The sequence below is a fragment of the Staurois parvus genome, unplaced genomic scaffold (assembly GCF_062004578.1).
Source record: "Staurois parvus isolate SC_StPar_1 unplaced genomic scaffold, SC_StPar_1.0 ptg000906l, whole genome shotgun sequence".
NCBI lineage: Eukaryota > Metazoa > Chordata > Amphibia > Anura > Ranidae > Staurois > Staurois parvus.
Genome location: NW_028318702.1, coordinates 780,533 through 800,338, shown reverse-complemented (window position 1 = coordinate 800,338; position 19,806 = coordinate 780,533). Strand labels below are relative to the sequence as shown.

General features: G+C 46.6%; 1 protein-coding gene across 10 annotated transcripts in view; it reads left to right on the top strand.

The window, feature by feature from the left end:
- SYNGAP1 (synaptic Ras GTPase activating protein 1) overlaps positions 1-19,806 on the top strand; it is a 470,644-nt gene that overhangs the window by 5,236 nt on the left and 445,602 nt on the right. Inside the window, exon 1 of one of the 10 annotated variants that reach the window (XM_089656454.1) lies at positions 1,519-1,651. The exons of 8 other annotated variants lie outside the window; for them this stretch is intronic. Coding sequence is in view for 1 of the 2 variants with exons in the window: in XM_089656449.1 (XP_089512575.1) it covers positions 8,412-8,433 (22 nt within the window). In the remaining variant the exon portion in view is untranslated. Of the gene's footprint in view, positions 1-1,518; positions 1,652-8,008; positions 8,434-19,806 lie in introns of those variants that run through there. One more of the 10 variants, XM_089656449.1, reaches the window with a different exon arrangement.

Below are 19,806 nucleotides of genomic sequence, written 5' to 3'. Positions count from 1 at the left end.
GGTGTACATCTTTCCACCAATCCTATTCTGGATGAAGATCATGTTGAAGATTTGCACAGAGAATATCCATGCAATACTGGTGGCACCTCAGTGGCAGAGGATGCCTTGGTTCCCTCTGATTCTGCAGATGCTATTGGCTCCTCCAATTTTGATCCCAGTCAAGATGGATCTTCTGGTTCAAAACCAATATCAACATCCCAATCCAGTAAGACTACAGTGAGCAGTAAGAGCTACAGGCCTCCCCTGCCAAGCAGTGCAGACTCTAATGAAGGCCAGGAAATCGTCCACCAACCTCATGTATGAGCGCATTTGGAGCAAATTTGTGGAGTTTGGTCAGCGCAATCACTTTTCTCCTGAAGCTCCAATTCTGCCTAATGTGCTGGATTTCCTTCAGTCAGCCTTGGATGTGGGGTCGGCGTATAATTCTATTACAGTACAAATCTCTGCCTTATCGTCTCTGAGGGGATATAGCTGACGGCTGAAGACCCTCTCTTGAGACATTTTCTGCAGGCAGCAATTCAGATTAGGCCGCTAAAAAATCACTTATACCATCCTGGGATCTGAGCCTTATTCTCAAATCACTCATGCAGGATCCATTTGTGCCACCAGACTCCTGTTCACTACATTTTCTGACCTTGAAGCTAATTGTTCTGATTGCCATAGTCTCTGCCAGGAGAGTATCAGAGGTGGTGGCCTTTTCTTGCAAAGAGCCTTGTTGTGTGATCCTTCCGCTATTCTTTGTCCCTCTCCAAGTCTTAGTCCAAAGATTGCCTCTAGTGTCCATGAAAATTGGGAGGCAATCCTTCCAAGTTTTAATCAGCTACCTTTGTCTTCTCAGCAAGAGAACTTCAGCACCCTAGACGTAGTGACTTTTTTGTCGATTTACCTGCAAATGTCCATTCCTGTGAGGAAAGTAGATAACCTATTCATCCTCCTTGGGACCTAAAAAGGGTGAACAAGTGACTGCTAGAATTATTTCCACCTGGGTATCGAAGTTATCACTCTAGAATACAAGCATCAAGGTCTGGCTCCTCTTGAAGTGGTGCGGACTCATTTGACAAAAGACATGGCAGCATCCTGGACAGCATACGCTAAAGTTCCACTGGAAGACATTTGTGAAAAACAGCCAGTTGGAGTTCCTGTGAAACCTTTGCTTGCCACTATATCCGGGATGTTCAGGCGGCATCATCCGCTGGCAGTCGTCTCGGCAACCTCACGGGGAAAAAAAAATCTTATACACCGTGCAGCATATTTTTGAGTCGGTGTTCCTTTCTTTTTGCCCAGCCTTTTCTTTTGCTAGTTAATTCCTACCATGTGCTGACATGAGGTAGGCCAGGAATACGGAAAATTGTTCTAATATACTTACCGTAATTTTCCTTTCCTGGACTATCCTCACTTCAGCAACATGATTTTTCTCCCCTCCCTGGTGGCCTGTTGCTATCTAGTTCTGGAACACCGGGAGGCCAAGGGGAGGGTCTTTTATTCTAAGCTATAGGAGGTGGTCCCGGAGATTACCTATGGAGGATTAACCCATTGTGTGCTGATGTGAGGACAGTCCAGGAAAGGAAAATTATGGTAGTATAAGTATATGATATGGAGGATTAACCCATTGTGTGCTGACATAAGAACAGCCCAGGAAAGGAAAATTACGGTAAGTATAGGATAACAATTTTCTGTAATATATATATATATATATATATATATATACACACAGATATACGTACACACACACAATGCACAGATGACATGGCTATGCAGATCCTTTACATATACGGGAATTGCAGTATATACACTAATATGAGTCACAATATATATATATATACACACACACACATATATATATATATATTAAGATATACTGTATATACATACCAGGGGCGGACTGACCATTTGGAAACTCGGGCACTGCCCGAGGACCCGGGGTGGGTCAGTAGGGGGCCCCATGAGATGCCCCCGGTACCTTTTTCATTGGCTTTTTTCAGTTTGGGCAAGGACACAGGGGCCCCATGATCCCCTATTGCCCTGGCCCCATGAGTTGTCAGTCCGCCTCTGTTACATACACACATCCATTGCATGATTCCTCGTTAAATTTTTATGCATGCAAAGTTTACATATGTTTGGAAATTGCCGTATATACAGTGTTAACAGTCAGCTTGATAGATATAGAGAATTTATATATATATATATATATATATATATACACATATACACACACACAGGTTATAAAAATATGGAAACACGACATGATTTGCAGGTGCGAAAGTGACAACAAGTTTCGCATTGAAAGCGGAAGTGATGTAACATTCTTTTGCTTCCGCTGTGTGATGAGACACCTAGCTAACAGGTGGGAAGCCTCACTTTCCTCAATCACTGAGCACCCTGCTAGTAACACGGAGTCGTGTCAGAGCTTACTGAGCTTCAAAGAGGGCAAATTGTTGGTGCCGCTTAGCTGGTGCCTCTGTGACTGAAGCTGCATATTTATTTGTTGTGTCACGAGGTCCTAGAATAAGAAAACAAAAGTGACTGCAGAGCTCAATCTCAGTCCCGTGAAGACTGAGTCCCGTGAAGACTGAGATTGAGCTCTGCAGTCACTTTTGTAGCAGTTGATTTCTTATTCCGGGTCACAACCTGAGCAATATCCTTTCGTTTTTTTTTGGTCAGTTGAACATGTCGACTGCACTTATGCCTGTCAGACAACGTTTTCCCGGAAACCGTATACGCCGTCCTAACCTTTGATACTGGACCTCGTGACACGGCAAATAAATTGGCAACTTCAGTCACAGTGGCTCCAACAATTTGCCCTCTTTGAAGCTCAGTAAGCTCTGACATGACTCCATATTACAAACAGCGCATGCAGTGAATGATGTGAGGCTTCCCACCTGGTAGCTAGGTGTCTCATCATACAGCGGAAGCAAAAGAATGTTACATCGCTTACGCTTTCACCGCGAAACATGTCACTTTCACTATTGCAAATCAGGTCGTGTTTCCATTTTTTTGTCTAACCCCTGTATATATGTATCTATTTATATACACGCAGTACATTCACATCAGTCCCTGCTCTCAAAGAGCTTTCAATCTAAGGTCCCTACCTTACATACATGCACATAGTAGAGACAATTAACCTACCAGCATGTCTTTGGAGTGTGGGAGGATGCTGGAATACCAGTTTCCTCCCACACTTCACAAGCACAGGGAGATTGTGCAAACTCCATGCAGATAGTGTTGTGTTTGGTTCCCTAGTGCTGCAAGGCAGGAGTTCTGACCAGTAAGTCACTGTGCTGTCCATGTGAGTGTGTGTGTGTATATATATATATTTATATATATATATATATATACACAAATTTCACACATATAAGAAAATTGCAGTCTATGCACTGGTATGATTCAGCCTGTTTTACATACAGACACATTTCCTATGATGTTTCTCTGCATGCTGGTTTCACACATATATTTGGATATTACATTATGAGTCTGTAACATAGAAATGTACATGTCTGTACTTTATTTACATAGAGACACACAGAGATATAGTAGTCCTGTGTAGGCTGACATATGTGAAATGTAATATGTCCCCATCAGGGGCGGACTGACAACTCATTGGGCCCCTGGACAATAGGGGATCATGGGGCCTCTGTGTCCTTTCCCAAACTCAAAAAAGCCTATGAAAAAGGTACCAGGGGCATCTCATGGGGCCCCCTACTGACCCCGGGTCCTCGGGCAGTGCCCGAGTTTCCAAATGGTCAGTCCGCCCCTGGTCCCCATTTATGTATCCATTCAGTCCAGGGGCGGACTGACAACTCATGGGGCCACCGGGCAATAGGGGATCATGGGGCCCCTGTGTCCTTGCCCTAACTCAAAAAAGCCTATGAAAAAGGTACCAGGAGCATCTCATGGGGCGCCCTACTGACCCTGGGCCCTCGGGCAGTGCCCGAGTTTCCAAATGGTCAGTCCGCCCCTGGTCCCCATTTATGTATCCGTTCAGTCCAGGGGCGGACTGACAACTCATGGGGCCCCCGGGCAATAGGGGATCATGGGGCCCCTGTGTCCTTGCCCAAACTCAAAAAAGCCTATGAAAAAGGTACCAGGGGCATCTCATGGGGCCCCCTACTGACCCCGGGCACTCGGGCAGTGCCCGAGTCTCCAAATGGTCAGTCTGCCCCTGGTTCAGTCATAACTGACTCTTGGCGATTCTATGGGCACCATGCCCGGTACGCTTGAGAACCTTTTCCATAGAATTTTTTGGCAGTATTTTTTGCAAAGTAGGAACTTGCCCCCCCCCCTCCCCCTTCTTAATTTTTTTCTTCAGTCCCTTCCTTTTTTAGTTCACTGGGTTGTCCTCCACAATCATGCCCACATACCAGCAATTATTCCGTAGCAAGCTACTCTGTACACTCTTCAAAAATAGATCTTTATTGGCTGCATATAAAATGACACAGTGTACAAGCCGCCAATGCATTTCGGCGAATACAGGAAGGCTGTGTTTGCCGAAACGCGTTAAAAGCTTGTACTGTGTGTCAGTGCAGTGGCTATACTTGCCATGATATAAATGTATCCACAATTCCGGAAAAAAAGGGGGGGGGGGTAATATGGAAAGTAAAAGAAGGGGGTGGAGGTCTGAATTAACCCTTCCCAGTTGCTCAACCTGGGAGTGGCATGCAGAATGTGATGCCCATTGCCAATTTGTCCACACATATTAGAGCCAAATTGGACAGAAGCCAATTAACCAATCAGCCTTTGTTTGGAGTGTAGGGGAAATCCAGAGTACCCCAGAATTAACCCATGCAAGCACACGGAGAACATACAAACTCCATGCAGATAGTGTCCTGGCCAGGATTCGAACCAAGGAACTTAGTGCCGTATCCAAAGTTTTTATGTGTATTTATCAGTTTAAGAAAAAGACTCACTGCTGCTCTACCCTTGGATATCTTAGAACTTTAATGCAGGTTCAGGGGCAGACTGACAACTCATGGGGCTCCCAGGCAATAGGGGATCACGGGGCCCCTGTGTCCTTGCCCACACTCAAAGCACACCCAAAAAAGCTTATAAAAAGGTAACAAGGGCATTTCATGGGGCCCCCTACTAACCCCGGGCCCTCGGGCAGTGCCAGAGTGCTCGAATGGTCAGTCCGCCCCTGTGCAGGTTATTAGTGCTCACTGCCGACTATCAGCCATCTATCCACTGTGGAAACACAAAGTGGCACTCCCATAGAAGGTCGCTTTTCCTCTTTATTGGCCACAGGATATTGGTCACAGAGGGCTGAAAGGTATAAGTGTTGGGATCCTCTTGTACATTTTTATCCTGTGACCAATAAAGAGGAAAAGCGATCTTCTATGCGAGTGCCGCCGTATGTTTTTCAGCAAGACGCATGTAACAGCTTTGAATCTACTGCATTACACTGATCAATCTGCACATGGTACTGCAATATGTTTCTATATGTGTGTCTTTCTCTGTAAATGACTGCAGCCATATACATGTGTCATTTCCTTTACAGTATATCTTTGTATATGGATGTTTATATAAAATTGATGGAGATGTACGCATTTCACAAATTTTGGTGGGCCTGCCTTGCAATATGTCTAGGGGTATTTATAACTTTAGATCCATAAGTTGCATTTGACATGTCTGTGTTTAAAATGCCCCTTGGGTGACATGATGAAATCAGTGCCATATTTGTTCCTGCCATTTTGTACCTTTGCCCATACAGCATTGTAATCTTCGTGTGTGTTTCTAGGCCAGGGGTCTGCAAACTTTCCAAACAAAGGGCCAGTTTACTGTCCTTCAGGCTTTAGAGGGGCCAGACTGTGGCTCGCGGCAGTAGAAAATGCCCTCTTGTCAATGGGAGGTATAGTTCCCCATCATTGGTATCAGTTGGAGGTATAGTGCCCCATCGTTGGTGTCAGTAGGAGGTATAGTGTCCCATCATTGGTGTCAGTGGGAGGTATAGTTCCCCATCGTTGGTATCAGTGGGAGGCATAGTGCCCCATCGTTTGTGTCAGTGTGAGGCATAGTGCCCCATTGTTGGTGTCAGTGGGAGGTATAGTTCCCCATTGTTGGTATCAGTGGGAGGAATAGTACCCCAACATTGGTATCAGTGGCAGGAATAGTATCTCATCGTTGGTGTCAATGGGAGGTATAGTTCCCCATCATTGGTATCAGTGGGAGGTATAGTTCCCCATCATTGGTATCAGTGGGAGGCATAGTGCCCCATCGTTTGTGTCAGTGTGAGGCATAGTGCCCCATTGTTAGTGTCAGTGGGAGGTATAGTTTCCCAGTGTTGGTATCAGTGGGAGGAATAGTACCCCAACGTTGGTATCAGTGAGAGGAATAGTACCCCAACATTGGTATCAGTAGGAGGAATAGTACCCCATTGTTGGTGTCAGTGGGAAGTATAGTGCCCCATCGTTGGTGTCAGTGGGAGGTATAGTGCCCCATCGTTGGTGTCAGTGGGAGGTATAGTGCCCCATCATTGGTATTAGTCGGAGGAATAGTACCCCAACGTTGGTATCAGTAGGAGGAATAGTACCCCATCGTTGGTGTCAGTAGGAGGTATGGTGCTCCATCGTTTGTGTCAGTGGGAGGTATAGTTCCCCATTATTGGTATCAGTGGGAGGAATAGTACCCCATTGTTGGTATCAGTAGGAGGAATAGTACCCCATTGTTGGTATCAGTAGGAGGAATAGTACCCATCGTTGGTGTCAGTGGGAGGTATTGTGCCCCCTGGGCTGGAAAAAGGCAATCAAAAGACCACATCTGGCCCCTGTCCACAGTTTGGAGACCACTGTTCTGGGCTATGAAATCCTTTAGAGGCCCATTTACAATTGTGCCTCAAAAAATTGTTCATGTTGCAAAATTTTTGCCATAGTGCACTATGGTGTGTTGTCATACACAACAAAATGTTTCGTGTTGGGGTGATATTCAAAATAAATAGCACCACAAGACGCAATGGGGGTTATTTACTAAAACTGGAGAGGGCAAAATGTGGTGCAGCTCTGCATAGTAACCAATCAGCTTCCAGGTTTTATTGTCAAAGCTTAACTGAACAAGTTGACGTTAGAAGCTGATTGGCTGCCAGGCACAGCTGCACCAGATTCTGAGTGCTCCGGTTTTATGAAATCTCCCACAATACATCAACACATGTAACATGCATTGCGGCGTGTTGCGCTAACGCATGCTTTCCAGCAACGCATAGATGTAAATCGCCCTGAAGACTATGAATTTGGTGCGACGGGTACAAATATTAAATCATTCGGTCATTGGCGCCGATTTTATCGGTATGCAGATGTGACTTTTACGCAAGTACGGGCTGTGAATGCTCCACTGCCACCGCGCCGTGCCGCGTTTGCTGACTGATTACTTATCGACCTTGTAGTTCCAGGAATTAGAGGAAAGTGCCAAGCGGCAGACGCGGGCAGGCGGTGCCGTGTAAGGGAGATGATTGCAGTCTGGATCTTTGCTATGGGAAGTTGCATAAGTATGGCGAGTAGTTGGCAGCACCGCGATGGCCAGGGGAGTGACAGATGCTGAGTCTGGGGGGGTCAGCTTTAACAGTGCAGGTGGATCGTACTTAGTTCTCAGCGGAGGGGATGGATTGCTAGCTCTTTGACTCAGCTGAGCAAAACTAATGGCTGCAGACAGCGGTGGCTCCTTTCCATTCAGACTTCTATTCCTTCATGTACCCTCCTCTTTCCTTCCTGTGGACCCGCTCTACCTCCATCCTCTCTCCTCCTCCTCTATCTGATGCAGCATCTCATTCTGAGCATCCTTCTCCTCCTCCTCCTCCACCTCCTCCTCCGCTCTCTCTTGCTCTCTCCATCTCCCGCTTCCCTCCTCCTCCTCCCCCTTCTTCTCTTTACATTTCCAGCTGCAAAACCTGACGGCCTGGGTTTTTTTTTTTTTTTTTGACAATTTCTACTCTTCTCCTCCCCTCTTCCCCCTTTCTCTCCCTTGTCTTTCTTCTTTTCCCCCCATTTAGGTTCCTTTTTGGTTTTTCTTTCTTCTTTTAATTGAACACCCCCCCTTTTTTTTTTTTTTTTTTTAATTCGCACCCTATCTCCGCTTGTAATTGTAAATAGATCTATCCCGAGCCCATTCCAGCACCTTGCTACTTACTCTCATCTCTCGCTCTCTCTCGCTCTGTCTCTCGCGCTTCCGCTCCATTGCACCTCTATAGTACATGGATTTATATATGCATTTATTTAATATATCTTCTGCCTGTTACCCTTAATACCACCCTCTCCATCTCCCTGTCTATTGCAATCCATCCATCTCTCTGTCTCCATCTCTCTCTCCTTCTCTCTCTCTCCCCTGCAGTGAACCCTCCTCTCCCAATGTGATTAGATCCTTTACCTCCTCCCGGTGTCTCTTCTCCGGGAGACTTTCCATGCTCAGATTTCCGTCTTAGCCGTGGAACGATGTTCTATGCTCCCTTCAGAGGTAAATTTTTTCCCCCGCTTGTCTATGTTACCCCCCCCCCCTTTGATCCAAGCTTTCCAAACCCTTCAAAAACTCTGCTGCGGTTCTGGAATTGCCTTCCGTCCCATTTTGTGATCTTTCCCCAATCTCCGTTCCTCTAATTTGTCTCTCTCGCTCTCGGAAACTTTGTGTGTCTCAGTCGCTCGGTGCCTCGTAGACGGTTGTTGTCCCTGTGTTTGTGGCCGGCTGTGCAGTCTGTGTCTAACTTTGTGCTGTGTTGTAGCGTTACTTTGTTCTGTGCCATTCTGTGATCTTGAAGTATTCATGATGCTGGTTAATTAGATGTCTTTAGAGGCGATTAAAGGAAAATTTTTCAACGAATGCATTATAAAAAAAAAACCTGCTGTAGCTCTTGGCATGCACTGCTGGTAGTGGTGGTGGTGGTGGTGGTGGGGGGGGGGGGGGGGGGGGGGTGCTGAGACTTGGAGTTCCTCAGCTTCTGCAGGTTGCCCTAAGTGTAGCATCTAAATCAGTCCTTCGCAACTAGGGTTCAATGGAATGCTAGGGTTCCTCCTGAGGTTGCATAGGGTTCCTTGAATAATGAGTAATTTCTGACTCTTAGATATATAACCACCGACAACAGTGATATGTTTAGCTATCTGTACTGGATGCATTCTTCCCACTGACCACCAATGTATGGGATATTCTCTCCATTGAACACGAATGTATGGGACATTCTTCCCATTGTCCACTAATGTATGGGATGTAAGGTGCATTTTTCTCATTGATCACCAATGAAAGGGACATTCTTCCCACTGACAGCCAATGTAGGGGACGTTTTTCCCACTGACCGACAGTGTAGGGGACATTCTTCCCACTGACCGGCAATGTAAGCAACGTTCTTCCCACTGACCGCCAATGTAAGGGGACGTTCTTACCACTGACCGCCAATGTAGGGGACATTCTTCCTACTGACCGCCAATGTAGGGGACATTTTTCCCACTGACCGCTAATGTAAGCGATGTTCTTCCCACTGATTGCCAATGTAAGGGGACGTTCTTTCCACTGACCGCCAATGTAAGGGACGTTCTTCCCACTGATCGCCAATGTAATCGGCGTTCTTCCCACTGACCGCCAATGTAAGGGACGTTCTTCCCACTGATCGCCAATGTAAGGGACGTTCTTCCCACTGACCGCCAATGTATAGGACATTCTGCCCACTGACCACCAATGTATGGACCATTCTTCCCACTGACCTCCAATGTATGGGACATTCTTCCCACTGAACGCCAATGTATGGGACATTCTTCCCACTGACCACCAATGTATGGGACATTTTTCCCACTGACCATTAATATAAGGAGGAATCTTCCCACTGACCACCAATATGTGGGACATTCTTCTCAATGGTCACCAATGTATGGGACATTCTTTCCACTGACCACCAACGTATGGGACGTTTTTCCCACCGACCATTATTGTAAGGAGCAAGCTTTCCACTGACCACCAATGTAAAGGACATTCTTCCCACTGACCACCAATGTAAGGGGCATTCTTATCAATGATCACCAATGTAAAGGACATTCTTCTCACTGACCACCAATGGAAAGGACATTCTTCTCACTGACCACCAATGGAAAGGACTTTCTTCCCACTGACCATCAGTATAAAGGACATTCTTCCCATTGACCACCAATGTAAGGGACATTCTTCCCATTGACCACCAATGTAAGGGACATTCTTCTCATTGACCAGGAATGTAAGGGGCATTCTTCCCATGACTGCCAGTCTTAGGGGCATCCTTCCCATTTACCACCACACTAATGTACCATACGCTACAGATACAGTAGCAGTATCAGGGGTTCCCTGAGACCTGAAAGTTATTTTAAGAGTTCCTCCATGTTAAAGAGTTTGAGGAAGGCTGATCTAAATTGTCACTGAAAACGTCTTCAAGATTTGGACAGATCCCCAGGATCCAGGTAGCCAGGGCTAAAAAATAAGAGATTGCCTAAATTTTTTGAACCTTTGATATGAATGTTGAAGAAATGACATTTGCCTAGTTCAGTCTCTCTCCTGAAACTAAAACTGATTTGTCTATACTTGTCTAAATGATTCTTGGCTGTTCCTGATTACCGAAATCTGCCTTATTCCGATGCATTTGGTGCGGGTTTTGGATGTTTTTCCAAGTTGTTGCAGAATAGACTGGTATTGGCACTTAAAAGTTTGGTTATGCCTAAAAGGTTAGGATACGTTTGGGTGACAGGTTGAAGGTTACTCTGTAGCTTAAAGCTGAAGTTTAATGTTTTATATTTTATATAACATATTTTATGTTGATATTTAATATGTATTTTATATAATATTTTGTATAAGTTTCATATTTTGTCTTCCCTGGTCCCCCCCCCCCCCCATATCAACATGCTATCGACATTTTTCAATTAAACTGTTTTGCTTTTATTACCTTCTTTTATACCCAGTGATGTCATCACTGAGTCTCTGTGCTTCTCTATGCAATGAAGACAGATCATGGCTGGTGGGAGGGGCTTTCAGGGTGTTGTATGTAGTTTCCTGAAAACATCACAGCACCCTGCCCCAATACTCCTCTCAAGAGCTCTCAGAAGCAGTGGCTTGGCTCTTGGGAGGAGTTAGGCAAATATCAAAGTGCCTTGATGGGTGGAGGTCAGTCTGGAGGAGTGGGTGTCCCTAGACAGACAGTATTTGCATGCAGACTGCCCTAGGTAATGAACACATGTGATGCTGAGTGAAAGTACTGAAAGCCAATGAATGAAACGGGCAGGTCAGGGATAAGGAGGTTATGGAGAAAAGAGCTAGACGATGCTGGATGTCCTCCAAGCAGGATATGAGGTGGGCTCTATCTGAATTGCTGCAGCTTTTGCTCGTTGTATTAGATTGTGGTGATGTGAAAAATCCGTGTTTCTCTCTAGTCTATGGAGGTGAGGGCAGCCATATTTGCTCTAACTTGCTGCAGCCGGCCATGTTGGGGTATGTACATTAGAGCAGTATGTGCCCAGGGACAGGTGCCCAGAACACAAGCTTTCCAGGCATTGGGCCCTAAACGCAAAACTGCTGAGTGTGCCGCAGCTGTTGGATTCTCATAGACTTTTGACAGGCCGCCAGCAGCGGGATTGGACGGTGCGCCTGTGCCCTCCCGCTGGAGCTAAACACCGGAGCCTCATATACCGCGACTAAATGCCCAGTGTACAGAAGGCCTTAAAGTGTTACTAAACCCACAACAGTACAGTCAGTCTGTATATGTAGTAAACAGGGGCGGACTGACCATTTGGACACTCGGGCACTGCCCGAGGGCCCAGGGTCAGTAGGGGGCCCCATGAGATGCCCCTGGTACCTTTCATAGGCTTCTTTGAGTGTGGGTGAGGACACAGGGGTCCCATGATCCCCTATTGCCCAGGGGCCCCATGAGTTGTCAGTCCGCCCCTGGTAGTAAAGCATGCTTCTTATACTCACTGTGGAACTTAAAAGGTTCATCCTCTGCATTGTGTAAAAAGGCTGTTTGATCCCTTTGTCTCTGATCCTCCCCCTCTTCTACTGTCCCCAATCCATCTGCTGATAAAACAGAGCCTTGGGGCAATCTGCATACGCTCAGTATGTATTGCTAAAGAGTTTTTTTTTTTTTGGGAGAGTGTATGTGATCAGCACAGGGCCAATAAGCACTGTCCAGACACAGGTCAAGGGTCCTGCATCCTCCTAAAGGAGAATCAAAACTCCTCCTCCAAGCTTTAACCAGTGCTCTGCTGAACACTGATAGAAGTCACAAGACTGCTCTAATTGCTTATGAGAAAAGGTATTTAGGGAGACCGGATATAGTGAATGCAGGGTCCTGGGAGTCCAGATATAGTGAATGCGGGGTCCTAGGAGACCAGATCTAGTGAATGCAGGGTCCGGGGAGAGCGGATATAGAGAATGCAGGGTCCAGGGAGCCCAGATATAGTGAATGCAGGGACCTAGGAGACCAGATATAGTGAATGCAGGGTCCGGGGAGAGCGGATATAGTGAATGCAGGGCCCGGGGAGACCAGATATAGTGAATGCAGGGTCCTGGGAGACCAGGTATTGTGAATGCAGGGTCCTGGAAGACCGGATATAATGAATGCAGGGTCCTAGGAGACCGGATATAGTGAATGCAGGGTCCTGGGAGACCAGATATAGTGAATGCAGGGTCCTGGGAGACCAGATATAGTGAATGCAGGGTCCGGGGACAGCGGATATAGTGAATGCAGGGTCTGGGGACAGCGGATATAGTGAATGCAGGGTCCTGGGAGACCGGATATAGTGAATGCAGGGTCCTGGGAGACCGGATATAGTGAATGCAGGGTCCTGGGAGACCGGATATAGTGAATGCAGGGTCCTGGGAGACCGGATATAGTGAATGCAGGGACCGGGGAGACCGGATATAGTGAATGCAGGGTCCGGGGAGAGTGGATATAGTGAATGCAGGGTCCGGGGAGAGCGGATATAGTGAATGCAGGGTCCGGGGAGAGCGGATATAGTGAATGCAGGGTCTGGGGAGACTGGATATAGTGAATGCAGGGTCCTGGAAGACCGGATATAATGAATGCAGGGTCCTAGGAGACCGGATATAGTGAATGCAGGGTCCTGGGAGACCAGATATAGTGAATGCAGGGTCCTGGGAGACCAGATATAGTGAATGCAGGGTCCAGGGAGACCAGATATAGTGAATGCAGGGTCCAGGGACAGCGGATATAGTGAATGCAGGGTCCGGGGACAGCGGATATAGTGAATGCAGGGTCCGGGGAGACCGGATATAGTGAATGCAGGGTCCGGGGAGACCAGATATAGTGAATGCAGGGTCCGGGGAGTCCGGATATAGTGAATGCAGGGTCCGGGAAGAGCGGATATAGTGAATGCAGGGTCCGTGGAGACCGGATATAGTGAATGCAGGGTCCTGGGAGACCGGATATAGTGAATGCAGGGTCCGGGGAGACCGAATATGGTGAATGCGGGGTCCGGGGAGATCAGATATAGTGAATGCAGGGTCCTGGGAGACCAGATATAGTGAATGCAGGGACCGGGGAGACTGGATATAGTGAATGCAGGGTCCGGGGAGAGCGGATATAGTGAATGCCGGGTCCGGGGAGACCGGATATAGTGAATGCAGGGTCCGGGGAGACCAGATATAGTGAATGCAGGGTCCGGGGAGACTGGATATAGTGAATGCAGGGTCCGGGGAGACCGTATATAGTGAATGCAGGGTCCGGGGAGACTGGATATAGTGAATGCAGGGTCCGGGGAGACCAGATATAGTGAATGCAGGGTCCGGGGAGACCGGATATAGTGAATGCAGGGTCCGGGGAGACCGGATATAGTGAATGCAGGGTCCTGGGTTTAGTAACACTTTAAGGGTCGGTTCACACTATCAAAACGTAGTCCAGATGCATTCCAGATGCGTTTTCACATGCACGTTTTAGACGTGTTCTGATGTGTTTTTTATGCTTTCGGGTTAACTTCCCCCCTCTTTCTTCAATATAAATAGGGACATGTGCATTTTTGGTGAGTTCCGGTGTGTTTTTGATGCATTTTTCCGCATTCCAGTACAGTTCTGTGCAGGAAAAATGCAGCATGTTGTACCTTTTTTTTCCTGCAACCGGAACGCACTGGAACTGCAAGCACTGATGTGAACTATGACATTGACAACCATATAACCTACTATCTGTGCGTTTTGGATGCAGAAAAAACAGCAACTGAAACGCATGTCGTGTGAACTGGCCCTAAGTGATGTCCCTCTACAGGACTAGACAGGCGAAAAAAAAAATGACAGTTTGGAGGAAATCTGCGTTTCCCATTCTTCAGTCAGACATCCAATTCTCTGTTACATTTGCCATCATTATAATACATTTACGCCCTGCAAAGTCTTTTAGACTGAAATCCTAATTTGCATACACTCTCATCGCTCAGAAAATGTATAATTGCCTTGAAAAATGAGGGCGTATTTCAGCCTACGAGTGTTAAAGTGATATTACGTTGCATTGTTTCTCAGAACTGTTCCGGAAGTCAGTGCAGTGCGCGGCGTATACTGCGTGTGCCTCTTTAAACAGATTGAGGTCAGCGAGTGATATACAGGATATATATTTATGCATCTCGCAAATGTGCAAACTTTGTATGCTAGTTGGATCTTCCTTTTCCTCCCGTGGTTTAAATCTTCCTTTTCTTCCCTTGGTTCGCTAATTGAATCTTCATTTTCAGTTTTGCAGTTGCATGTAAGGGCCCATTTACTCGGGAAACGGCGTGATTTTGCACGCCCGGCGACTTGCATTTGATGGGCGTTTTTACACACATTTGCAATGCATTTTGCCTGAGTTTGCATTTCCTTTTTTTGGTCACTTCCGTCTTTTTTTATTCTTTGGGCTTGCACTGATTTGCATTTTGTGGCTGCAATGCAGTGCGTTTTCTTTCATTTGCTTGCATTCTTGCACATTTCTGTGTATTTGCAGTGTGGAAAAATGCAGCTTGCTGTCCTTATTTTCACTGCACTGCAATAGCGTGAAATATGCCCATAGGATAACCTGGATTTTGGTCTGTCTATACATTTGGAATGCAGTAAAAAAAAAATGCATCCCTCTGCATTTGCTGTTAATAGCACCTAACCCCCGGTTCACATATATGCGGCCGTAAGGGCCGCGTTCTGCGCGGGCACAAGAGCCCATTCATTTGAATGGACTCCCGTGCCCCGTGACACACAGAGGAGTCCCTGCACTTCTTCTGAAAACTCAGCCTGCACGGGAACCTTGATTCCCAGTACGATTGCGTTTTCCAGTGTGGGCGGCGTGCCATTAGAACTACAGGTCTGCATTCTTCTGTGCGGGTGGTGCAGCTGCGCAGAATTTCTGCGCGGGCACGAAAGCCCATTCATTTGAATGGACTCCCATGCCCCGTGACACACAGAGAAGTCCCTGCACTTCTTCTGAAAACTCAGCCCGCACGGGAACCTCGATTCCCAGTACGATTGCATTTTCCAGTGTGGGCAGCGTGCCATTAGAAATACAGGTCCCCATTCCTCTGTGCGGGTGGTGCCGCTGCACGGATTTTCGTGCGGATCCGCAGCGGCACCACCCGCACATATGTGAACCAAGCCTCAGTCCCCGGTCACACAGGATGTGAAGTCGCTCCCTATTGTCCGCAATTACAGCGGTCATATTGGTGCGGTTCCAACTTGATTGGAGCAGCACCGATTTCTAATGTAGTACATGCACTACTTTTGGTGCAATTTGCATAGACTGTGTCAGATGTCTTGCAAATCGCACCTGAAATCGGCATGTCCCCCGTCTTTGAAATCGTGCGACTTCACTGTAAGTTACACAGTTTCAAAGTTCATATGTCTTTAGCTGTAAGCCCTGCACCCTATGAGTACGTGCATAGCACGAAACACGTCAGGGGGGGGCTACAGCAACTGGACGTCTAGCCACCACTGGTGGCCATACTTATTAACATATTATTAACATATGGTCATTGTTTTTTCTTATTTTAATACGTTGTTATTATTGTTTTACACCTAGCCTTGACGGAATAAAGTTCCCTATACAGTATCACGCTATGTGGTGTCCCTTTTTTGGCTCTCCTTGTGAGTGCCGCCATTCGCAGATCCTGCTTCAAAGGTGACCCCAGATGCTGATACACTTCAAGGACCCCTGAGCACCCTATCAGATGTGATCAGAAGGTGTAGGAACCTGACCTGACCTGGGAGCAGATGACCTGATTGATACCTGATGAGACAGGCTATATCTCATATGCATGTTTTTACACACTCCTGGTGAGTGCGCAATTTATTTAATTGGATTTATCATCTACCACCCTGGACCAGATTCCCACGCACGAGTATTGAGATCGTACAAGATCCTCACGTGGGCTATTTTATTTGGGACATTTATTCACCACGCTCACCATTTGGTGACATCCTATTTTTGCACTTTATTTTTGCAATTTATGTGATTTAATACGCATTTTTTTGCACATTATGTCTTAGCGCGGCACCTTCATATTGAAATTTTGGAAGGTTTTATTTGGTTGCCTTTTTGGTGTGTGCTCGCTCATTTTTCTTTTATCCTAATTTCCAAGTTGGCGTGACCGGGGTGTAAGAGTCCATTCACACTTGTGCAACTTGCCATGCAATTTTGGGGTCCAAAGTCGCATGACAAGTCACACCCCATGTTTCCCAATTCAAATCTATGCGACTTCATGTCACAGCGACTTGAAAGTAGTTCCTGCACTATTTTGGTATGACTTTTGATGCGACATTAGTCCAATGAATGTAAAGTTGGATCAAAGTCCCACTGGCAATGAGCTCTGTGTTATTCCGAGTCAAGCTGACCATACACAGATTGAATTTTGGTGGATTCCTCCTAAATTGGCCTAGGTTTGTCCATTGGGTGGCCTTATTGGCATGACTTGGTTGGTCAAGGGTCCATTTTTTTCCATCAACTTTTTTGAAAGGAGCCAGGTGAAAGGTTGCCAAATGGACAGCAACTGCGTCCAATCAGATGCAGGCACTGTTCAGGTATTCTGACAGCCGTGGGTGCCGACTGTCAGGATACAATAGTTAGCTCAGCAGATTCGTCCATCCACATTGTTTGGAGTGTATGGGATGATCAAGCGATTTCTTAATGTAAGCTTAACATATTTGGCCAGCTTCGGACAAATCTGCTTTTGCAAGTCAGAAGGAAGAAGCCCTGCCCCCTCCTCCTAGTTGTTCTGCAGTCTGTATAATCTGATCTCCTTGATTAGGTCCATTTTATAGCATAGATATAGATCGCCTTCCAGCGAGGTGCAGTTCTTGCCATCTGCTGGTTGAAGTTGGTATTAAATGTTCACAGGCAGAATTTCATATTTACCTGATTAAAATCGAACAAAAAATATTTTTCTGTCAGCTTGGAACGTAACAAATATAGAGAATATGTTTTAAGTAGAGCAAGAAAGGGTTAAAAGCCCTACGAAGTGTTTTTTTTGCTGCCCGTGGCTTTCTGGAAAGATCTCCTACAATAAAAAAATCGCTTGATTTCCCCATCAACACAGTGACTCTGCATACACACTTGAGCGATTTTGAGCTTGGGGCTCGAAGCTCAAAAAAAAGCTCAAACTTTAAAAGCAATTGTTCTCTATGGTGCCTGTTCATGGGATCAGGTGTGAACAGGCACCATAGAGAACAATTGATTTTTTTAAGTTTGAGATTTTTTTGGAGCTTCGAGCTACAAATCGCTCAAGTGTGAACCACTGGAGGGACAGTCAACATTCGGGTATCACTGGGGAGGGGGAAAAAAAAAATTGCTCGATTTCCCCATCAACACAGTGACCCTGCAATTGTTCTCTATGGTGCCTGTTCTTGGGATCAGGTGTGAACAGGCACCATAGAGAACAATTGATTTTTTAAGTTTGAGATTTTTTTTTGAACTTCAAGCTACAAATCGCTCAAGTGTGAACCACTGGAGGGACAGTCAATGTGTGGGATTCCTCCGGGTAGTGTGAATGCGGCCTCGGTGTTGATGGTGGAATCAGCGCTATTATGTTCTGCCGACAGGTTCCCAGTACACAATGATTACTGCTTGCTGCTATAGCTGCTGGCAGTAATCGCATGCAAAAAAAATCAGACAGACTGGTTGCACTTAAAGCGGAGCGCCACCCAAAAGGGGAAGTTCCACTTTAAGCCTTTGTCCCCCGCTCCTCATTAAGGATTGGAACCTTTGGGGAGCGGGTACCCGAATTTGACAGGTACCCGCTCCCACTTCCCCTGAGATCATCTAGGCGATCGGAAGCGGAAGTTGTCCTCCTACCCTCCCTCCCTGTAGTCTGCTAGGACACGTGACAGGTCCCAGAAGACTGCAGGACCATTCACAAAGCGTAGCGCTACTCGTGCATGCGCAGTGGGCACCCGGCTGTGAAGCCGCAAGCCGTCATAGCCGGGTGCCCACACTGAAGATGGGAGAGAAGACAGCTGGTGAAACCAGCGGTTGTGAGGATATTGCCGGACCAAGGGACAGATAAGTGTCTGTATTTTAAAAGTCAGCAGCTACAGTTTTTGTAGCTGCTGCCCTTTTTTTTTTCCCTTGTGGAACTCTGCTTTAAGTCGATCGTTGGATCGACTTCAGTATAACCAGCCTGCCAATATATGGATCGGATCTCGGCTGGTCCCTGCTGAACCGTATGAGATTCGATCCATCTATGGCCAGCTTGACAGTCGCTGTTTTCACTCTCTCATGTGATCGCTCAGTTCTCGGGCTTAGAGCCAGCTCTGATTTTTACGCATAGGGGTATGTTTGTTCTTCTAAAAATCTAAACCTCTCCTTTAACAGCTTGCTGACCCACCTCGGTACATTTACTGTGGGAGGTCAGCTCGTATTGGCACAATCACGTCCCTTGGAGGGACAGTCAACATTCGGGTAAACGTCAAATGGCAATATCCTTTATGGAAATGACATGAAACGGCTGTAAAAAAGCCAACGCGTTTCAGCCATTAGGTCTCTCAGCCATGACCAGGGGCGGACTGACCATTTGGAAACTCGGCACTGCCCGAGGGCCCGGGGTCAGTAGGGGGCCCCAGGAGATTCCCCTAGTACCTTTTTCATAGGCTTTTTGGAGTTTGGGCAAGGACACAGGGGCCCCATGATCCCCTATTGCCCGGGGGCCCCATGAGTTGTCAGTCCGCCCCTGGCCATGACTAAGGTACACAGAGGCATCAGCAGCCTTTCAGTCTGAGCACCGAGTGGAGCTGAGGATTGAAAGAAGGTAGCAGCACCACTACACCTGTTTGCACAATCATGTACCTGTACGTCGTTGCTTTCCTCCGGGTCCTCTTGCGCCCGCGCACGCCTGCGGACCTGGTAGACTGTGCTGTCATTATCTGCAGCACAAGGCGATCAGAGGATCCTGACCAATGATCTATGGCCGGGACCCGCTGATTGGCTGAGCGAATGACAAAAGAGAGCCCTGTGTTGGTAAAGCAGGGAGTAAAAACCGGCACATTGCTCAGTAAATTCATCACGCAGTAAACACGATAAACATTGGTAGCCACACATTTAACCCTTTGATCGCCCTAAATGTTAACGCCGTCCCAGCCAGTGTCATCAGTACAGTGACAGTGTATAGAATTAGCACTGATCACTGTAATAGTGTCATTGGAGATGTCAGTGGCAGTTAGCCAGTAGCCCCCCCCCCCAAGGTCAGTTAGTGTCAAATTGCCCACCACACGAGCGCAGACCGACTATAAGTTAGTAGTATAAAAAAAATAAACAAAAATTCCAGTATCTATACCATAGTTTGTAGATGCTATAACTTTTTATGCAAACCAATCAGTATTTGTACACGTATTGGGTTTTTTTTTATACCAAAGACAAGTAGCAGAGTACATTTA